The sequence below is a fragment of the Micromys minutus genome (genome assembly GCF_963924665.1).
Source record: "Micromys minutus genome assembly, chromosome: 32".
Classification (NCBI taxonomy): Eukaryota; Metazoa; Chordata; class Mammalia; order Rodentia; family Muridae; genus Micromys; species Micromys minutus.
In genome coordinates this window covers 19,979,498-19,987,426 of record NC_137967.1, presented here as the reverse complement: position 1 = coordinate 19,987,426, position 7,929 = coordinate 19,979,498, and the positions used below count along the sequence as shown (strand labels likewise).

The 7,929-nt window shown below is 56.5% G+C and overlaps 1 protein-coding gene across 2 annotated transcripts; it reads left to right on the top strand.

Annotated features, from left to right (window-relative positions):
* Positions 1–1,063: 1,063 nt before the first annotated feature.
* Positions 1,064–7,064, top strand: DMWD (DM1 locus, WD repeat containing). 2 transcript variants are annotated; one of them, XM_080908160.1, is made up of 5 exons: positions 1,064–1,542; positions 2,972–3,154; positions 4,688–5,929; positions 6,534–6,608; positions 6,886–7,064. In XM_080908160.1, exons 1-5 carry the CDS (start codon positions 1,111–1,113, stop codon positions 6,931–6,933), a joined length of 1,980 nt encoding a protein of 659 aa, XP_080764286.1. In that variant the 5' UTR covers positions 1,064–1,110; the 3' UTR covers positions 6,934–7,064. The 2 variants fall into 2 exon arrangements, with proteins under 2 accessions (XP_080764286.1, XP_080764287.1); XM_080908161.1 differs by lacking the exon at positions 6,534–6,608.
* Positions 7,065–7,929: the final 865 nt, after the last annotated feature.

Below are 7,929 nucleotides of genomic sequence, written 5' to 3'. Positions count from 1 at the left end.
TTCCAGCTTGCAATTCCTGGTCACAGTCCATCATAGTAGGGAAGTGAAGGCAGGGGCGTCTCCAGAGTAGAGCAGGAAGAAGGAATGCATGTGCGCCTGTTTCGTTGCGCTCAGCCTGTGTCTCCACTCTTACTCAGTTCAGGACCCCCTGACTAGGGAATGGCGCCTCCCACAATGGACTGTGTCTTCCTGTGTCAATTAAGGCAATCTCCCAAAGACATGTCTACAGGCCAACCCAATGTAGACTGTCCGTCATTGTGATTTTAGGTAGCGTCAAACTGACATAACAACCATCATCACCAAAACAAAACCAAAATAAATAAATAAGGAAGGGAAGGTCGGAAAGGTCGTGGATGGCTACACTTCAGCAGCAGAGGATGGAGGACAGGCGGTCAGGAAGGGAAGAGCCTTTAGTCTGCCAGTCAGATATCGAAGGGCAAAGAAATACACTGTTGAGAGTCTAAAATGAAAGGAGGAGCTGGGTGTGGTGTCTCAGGCCTGAAATTCAAGCACTTCGGAAGGCCAGAGGTTGGGTCAAGTTTGAGGACAGCCTGGGCTACAAGTGTGAGACCAAAACAAAGGTCAGTGAGATGGATCGGCGGGTAATGGCACTTGGGGCCAAGCATGAGGACCTGAGATCCACCCTTTGGCTCTCTCTGACCTCTACATGTTCGTCCTCGCTCAGATACACGCAAAAATAAATGCAATATTTTTTTAATTAAAAAAAAAAAAAATACAGGCATGGCCTGGAGTCAGCTGAAACAACACGAGGATTCTGAATAGACTTGGAGGTTTCTCCGTTGCTGGGCAAACGGTTCCCAGGGCGGTGTTGTTAGGGTCTAGGGGCGTTCCCAACGGTGACGCCCCGTAGCCAACCACACGCGAGCATCTGTCGCATCGACCACACCCACATCTTGTCCCCGCCCACAGTCCCAGAACCGTTACCTCAGCAACTGTCCCGGTTCCTCCCGCCTCCGGCTCTCGGTGCCAATCGTAGAGACGTCACCCGGACGACGACCCTACCTTTTCCGGTAGCAGGCCCGCAATTTCCGGCTGGGGGGGCCGGGCGGTGGGCGGTCTGGCTGCGGCGCGGCCCGGGGGGCGGCCAAGATGGCGGCGGGCGGCGCGGAGGGCGGCCCGGGCCCCAGCGCCGCCATGGGCGACTGCGCGGAGATCAAGTCTCAGTTTCGCACCCGCGAGGGCTTCTACAAGCTGCTTCCCGGCGACGCAACGCGCAGGTCGGTCCCGACCTCCGCTCAGACCCCGGCGCCGCCTCAGGCCACTCAGCCCCCGCCCGGGCCCGCCGCAGCCTCCGGGCCTGGCGCCGGGGGTCCCGCGTCGTCCCCGCCGCCCGCCGGCCCTGGGCCGGGTCCCGCGCTGCCCGCCGTCCGCCTCAGCCTGGTGCGCCTAGGCGACCCCGATGGCGCTGGGGAGCCGCCCTCCACGCCCTCGGGACTGGGCGCTGGAGGAGACCGTGTCTGCTTCAACCTGGGCCGTGAGCTTTACTTCTACCCCGGTTGCTGCCGCCGCGGGAGCCAACGGGTGAGTGCTCCACTTTGTGGGGTCTCGGGTGCCGAGAGCATTGGGGTCCCAGAGTGACAGAAGGCCCCAAGGTTGGGCATCCCAGGGGAGCCTGGACCCTGGAGCTAATGGAGTCCTGAGAGGCTGCAGGGCGATCTTTGCGTAGGGGTTCTTGGGGGTGGTGAGTTCAGGATATGGTGGAGCTTCTGGGAGGAAATGGGGGAGGGGGCTACGGATTCCGAAGTGACAGGCGTTCTGAAGGCAGTGGGGAATCCTAAGAGGACGCAGGCCCGGGGAAGATGGAGAACGGAGAAATACATACTGCATTCTGGGCGTGTTGGAGGGAGTCTTTTAAGACTTGCCATAGCTAGGCGTGATGGGATTTGTAGATGATGGGAGTCTTACAGACAGAAGGCAGGGAGGGATGGCGGTGTAGCTTAGGGGTTGACGAGCAAAGCAACAGGTAAATGAGCTCCTAAAGAATATGGTGTCTAATGGCTTTGGAAGAAATGAAGGGGTTTGGAAAAACTGATGGGCGTTCTGAATTGATGGGGTTCCTGGCAGGGGACATCTCCAGGTGTGACAGACACATCTGTAAATCAATCCTAGAAGGGGGAGGGGCGAAGTAAGGGAGTGGGGGAGACAGAAAGATGGGAATCCTGAGGATCCAGTAGTGATCTTGTACCCAAAATATGAGGGGCTGAAATGACCGATGGGCTATCTGAACCACAACAGACGTCCTGCAGTTTAGGAACTCCAGACTGAACAAAATGTGTGTCTTGAAAGAATGAGGACCTGAGTTTGGGTCCCAGTAACCCATGTAAAAGGCTGCCGCTGTGTGAGCCAGTAACCCCAATCCGGGGAGCACACAGAAGGAAGTCTAGTCTATCCGAATTGGTGAGCTCCAGGTTCAGAGAGACCCTGTGTCAAATGTAAGATGCAAAGCCACAGAGAAAGATGCTCAATGTTGACTTCTGACCTCTACATCCACACAAAATGCACACAACCACACAGGTATCCACTACATGTACGCATAGAAAAAGGTGAAAGAAGTCCTGAGATGTTGGGGTTTTTGAGTGTCTGGGTCTTGGAGGTCTTAGAATATTGTTCTACTGGAGTTGCTACTGTGATGGTGGCTGGGAAGACTGGTGGAGAGTCAGCTCCAGACCCAGGGGGACTCTGATCCCTGGTGCTGTGGGCAAGTGTCCCTAAATTATAACTGGAAAGGCTCTGTGGTCTTTACTGGGTGGTGTGTGATCGTGAGCATGTGTGTGTGTCCTTCCGGGTTTGAATCCCCTCCTGGCCTGTGGTTGCCTGCTTCTCCCCACCCACATCCCCACTTCCCTCGAGGTTAACCGTGCTTCCTCTTGGTGGTTTTCCCTGACCTCACCTAGTTCCCTCTTCCTTTCTCTGCTCTAACCCGTTAACTCATCTTCTCCCATGGTTCAAGTCCATTGATGTCAACAAGCCCATTGACAAGCGGATCTACAAGGGGACCCAGCCCACCTGCCACGATTTCAACCAGTTCACAGCCGCCACGGAGACCATCTCCCTGCTGGTGGGCTTCTCTGCCGGCCAAGTGCAGTATCTGGACCTCATCAAGAAAGACACCAGCAAGCTGTTCAATGAAGAGGTGACTGGGGACACGAACTGTTTCTTTCTCATTTGTCTACTCACTGTGCACTAAGCTGCCTGGAAACAGAATAGGCTTGAGAGGGCAGGATGAGGGGAGGGGAGGGACTGACTGACAGCTGTGACAGCCACTGACGCTGTTGTGAGTACTGTCTCCCAGTTTCCTGCTGGGCCAGCCCTATGCTGAAAGAATGCTTTACTGCTTGGGTTCTCATCCACTGATGGATAAGAAAATATGGTGCCCATCCCACAGATTAGAAGACTGAGGCTCATAGCCACTTGGGATGTATTGATATTCTTGCTAGCTTCAAATACTGGGCTCTTTGGGCTTTGGATTCTAGTTCCTCCCATATCATTGACTTACTGTGTGGTTTTGGGAAAGTGATGTGTTCTCTGAGCCTTAGTTTTCTTCTACAAAGTAGAACTGTGTCCTCCTCCCACAGGACTACTAAACTCATTCACGGGAACTGCTTGTTTGGGCTAACGCCAGGAGACCCCAGCAAACAGCAGGGAGGACCCTGTGCTCGCACTGTCTCTGGTCCAGGGGAGGTGACCACAGATGTTCTCAAAATAAGCAGGTGGCTGAAGGGAGTGAAGAATCAGAGCAGTGAGTGGAGTAGAAGCTCACGAAGCCGTTCACAGCACAGTGGTCCCTCCTGTGTCCTGGGCAGGAAGGAGACAAAGAAACCTCCAGGGAAGGACAGTCGAGTAGAGGGAAGGGGCTGAGCCTCTTACACTGGTCTGTTATCGCAGCTGTTTGGGAGGCTGAGGCAGGAGGATCAAAAGATCAAAGTCCTGGGTTACAGAGTAGAAGGAACAGCTTAGATAAACTCCCCCAAATAGGACAGCCACTGGGCTGTGTTGCCAGAGTAGCAGCTGAGAGAGAAGACAGATGTGCTCTGAGAGGGTGCAGGAGGCGCTGGCTCAGGTTGCCCTGGAAAGCTGCAGAAGGGCTCCTACGGCAGGAGTCCGAGGAGTGGTGGGGCTGACTCGAATTCCGACTCTCTGACCACAGAGGGTGTGTGTGTCTGAGGCCAGCAGTGAGGCATTGTGGGTGCTGATAGTAGAGTTGAGACACTGGGTTGTGGGCGCACTTTGCTCTGGAAGCCCATGGCTTTTGTTGGAAGATTAGACTTCCCTGTGGGTAGAGGAGAGATGCTTGGCCAGTTTTGACATGTGCAGGTGAAAGGCTGAAGTTGCCATCGGTTTGTGCAGGGACATTGCTTAGGCATGTCCTTTGGATGCTGTTCCAGCTGCTGGGGGCCAGGCTAGTGACGGGGACCCTTTCTCGGGATAGCGGTGTTCTGGAGTTGAAGTTCTTTTGGCTGACAGTGAAGGCAGAGCCACAGTTAAATGGGTGGAGGAGCACGGAGACTCCATTGAGCTCTTCACTGGCAGCCCTTCTTCCCGGTGTCCCTGTACCTCCGTCAGTGACTGTCCTCAGGATTCAGTGGGAGAGCTGGGGTCCAGGATAAGATGTGGCCATCAGGAGTACTCACTACTTCCCAACCCCACCCTGTCGTTCCTTTTGCAGCGACTGATTGACAAGACCAAGGTGACATACTTGAAGTGGTTGCCTGAGTCAGAGAGTCTGTTCCTTGCTTCTCACGCCAGTGGCCACCTGTACCTCTACAATGTCAGTCACCCCTGCACCTCCACCCCACCCCAGTATAGTCTGCTGAAACAGGGTGAGGGCTTTGCTGTCTATGCAGCCAAAAGCAAGGCACCCCGCAATCCACTAGCCAAGTGGGCAGTGGGTGAGGGGCCCCTCAACGAGTTTGCATTCTCACCCGATGGCCGACACCTCGCCTGCGTCAGCCAGGACGGCTGTCTGCGTGTCTTCCACTTCGACAGCATGCTTCTGCGTGGGCTCATGAAGAGCTACTTTGGGGGTCTGCTGTGTGTGTGCTGGAGCCCTGATGGCCGCTATGTGGTGACAGGAGGGGAAGATGACCTGGTCACTGTGTGGTCCTTCACAGAAGGTCGTGTTGTGGCTCGAGGCCATGGCCACAAGTCCTGGGTCAATGCTGTGGCCTTTGATCCGTACACCACACGCGCAGAAGAGGCTGCATCAGCCAGTGGTGAAGAGGAGGAGCCCGAGGCCACCAGCTCAGACACAGGAGCTCCAGTGTCCCCACTGCCCAAGGCTGGCTCCATCACGTACCGCTTTGGCTCGGCTGGCCAGGACACACAGTTCTGCCTGTGGGACCTTACAGAAGATGTGCTCGCCCCTCACCCGTCCCTGGCCCGCACCCGCACCCTTCCAGGCACACCTGGTGCCACCCCACCAGCTTCTGGTAGTTCTCGGGCCGGAGAGACAGGTGCAGGGCCCCTGCCACGCTCCTTGTCACGTTCCAACAGCCTCCCGCACCCAGCGGGTGGTGGCAAGGCTGGTGGGCCTAGTGTCGCGATGGAGCCTGGCATACCATTCAGCATTGGCCGCTTTGCCACACTGACCCTGCAGGAGCGGCGGGACCGGGGGGCCGAGAAGGAACACAAGCGCTACCACAGCCTGGGGAACATCAGCCGTGGGGGCAGCGGGGGCAGTAGCAGCAATGACAAGCTCAGCGGCCCCGCCCCCCGCAGCCGCTTGGACCCAGCCAAGGTGCTGGGCACGGCGCTGTGCCCTCGAATCCATGAGGTCCCGCTGCTGGAGCCTCTCGTGTGCAAGAAGATCGCCCAGGAACGCCTGACTGTGCTGCTGTTCCTGGAGGACTGTATCATCACTGCCTGCCAAGAGGGCCTCATCTGCACCTGGGCCCGGCCAGGCAAGGCGGTGAGTCCCCCCGCCTGCCCGCGCTGAGGGGCACGGGTCTGTCCCTGCCTTTCTGGATGATGGGCCTCCCAGATGCCAGGTATTGGTTAGCAGAAAGGTCAGGTATAAGAGACGGAATGTGGGGACCATCTGTAGGGCCTCTGATGGCCATGTGGCTCACCCTTAGTACGTAACACTCAAGGCAGAACCGGTTTTTATGGGAAATCTGTATTTTAAATGGTGAAACTTTTTAGGCTGATGGTCTAGGGGTGTGATTGAGCTGAGGGCCCAGCCCGCTTCTGGCTTGCCTCTTAGACACTGTTTCTGAGCTGCTGAAGGCCTGGGTGGGAATTGGCCAGGGTCCAAGCCTGCACTTGTAGCTGCTGTGTGGTCCTGGTCACTGTCTCGCTGATGGGCTGTGTGCTGGTTGTGCTCTTAGTCGGCTGTTATGCTGGGCTGTCTGTCCATGTGGTCTCAGTGTCTAGGACCCCACTCAGCCCTCGGCCCTTTAGACTCTTGCTTTGGAAGGTTAGAGTCCAGAAGACTTAGAATGCAGAGCAACTACCAGGACAGTAGGGCTGGGGGTGTTGAATGCGTTCTCACAGACACCCCTCTATCTCCCTAGTTCACAGAGGAGGAGACCGAGGCCCAGGCAGGGGAAACAAGTTGGCCCAGGTCACCCAGCAAGTCAGTGGTAGAGGTAGGACAACCCCCAAGCTGCAAGTGGACCCCAGTTTCTCTTTCTTCTCCTCTGTTCCCCCGTCTGTCCAGGTCACCTGGGGCCATTATTGCTTACTGTACAAACGAAGGCTGCCGAGCTGTTTGTTCCTAGCTAGGACAGCAGCTTAGGCCTAGGGGCCAGATCCTAGCTGGGGCAGCAGCTCTAAGGCCTGGGGGTGGCTTCTTCTCCAAGTGCTGACAGAAGCCCGGGTTATCTAATCCATCTTTTCCATCTTTCTCCCTCTTGTCCTCCCCAGGGCATCTCCTCCCAACCAGGCAGCTCCCCCAGTGGCACTGTGGTGTGAAACGTGGATGTCCCATGTCCCCGGCCTCCTAGCCATAACCCTCCCTGCTGACCTCAAGGATCACTGTATTAACAAGACTAATCATGATGGAAGGACTGCTCCAAGCCCCCACCCTGCACAAATCCTGGGGGTCCCCTAGGTTGGCCTAGCCATGGGGATATAGTGGCTTGTGTGGCCTTGGTTCTGTCCTGTACCCACTGCCAAGTACAATGACCCGTTCTCCGAAACATCAGTGTTAACCACATCCCTGCCCCAGCATGTGACTGCACTCCTGGGAGAGACTTAGTCCAAAACAGCCCAGCTCCACAGCACCCCTGGGTGAGAGGCAGGGCAGGGGGCATCCTCCCTCCAGCCCGAACCCCACCCCTCGCTATGGTCTGTGCTTTTGAAAGTGTTAAATTATGGAAGCCCCCAGGGCCCTCCTTGTCCCTCTAGACCTCTTATTTATACTAAACTCCTTGTTTGCACAGTGTCTCTGTTCCCTGGGGCGGGGAGGGGGGTTGGCCTCGGGGCTGTGCTCTGACCCAAGGAAGCCCAGTCTTAGCTGCCTCCACATCCCCAGCCCTGAGCAGGGAACCCCCGGCCCCCAGAGTCAGGAGGCTGAGATGGCCTTCCTACTAGGTCCTTGGAGGGGTTTGAAACTTGTTTTAAACATCGGGACTATGGAAGCTTGCTCTGCTTGGGGGAGAGGAGGGTGCTGGGAGTTGGTCTGCACAGCACTGCCTCCTCTGGACAATGCCTTTGCAGCCTGCTGCCACTGGCCCTTCTGTGACTGGCTACCTAGTGCCAGCTAGAGGCCATGATTTCCTCCCCAGAGAACTGGCCACCCTAGGAAAAGCTAACATGTCTCCTGGCTGGCTCTCCAGGCAACTCCGCCCTCAACCCCCAAAATGTTTGTCTCTAATCCTAGCCCAGGCAGGAATGTGGCTGCCCCGGCCTGTGGCCAAGGAGCTATTTTGGGGTCTCTCTTGCTTGAGGAGGGCCTGGATCCACCAC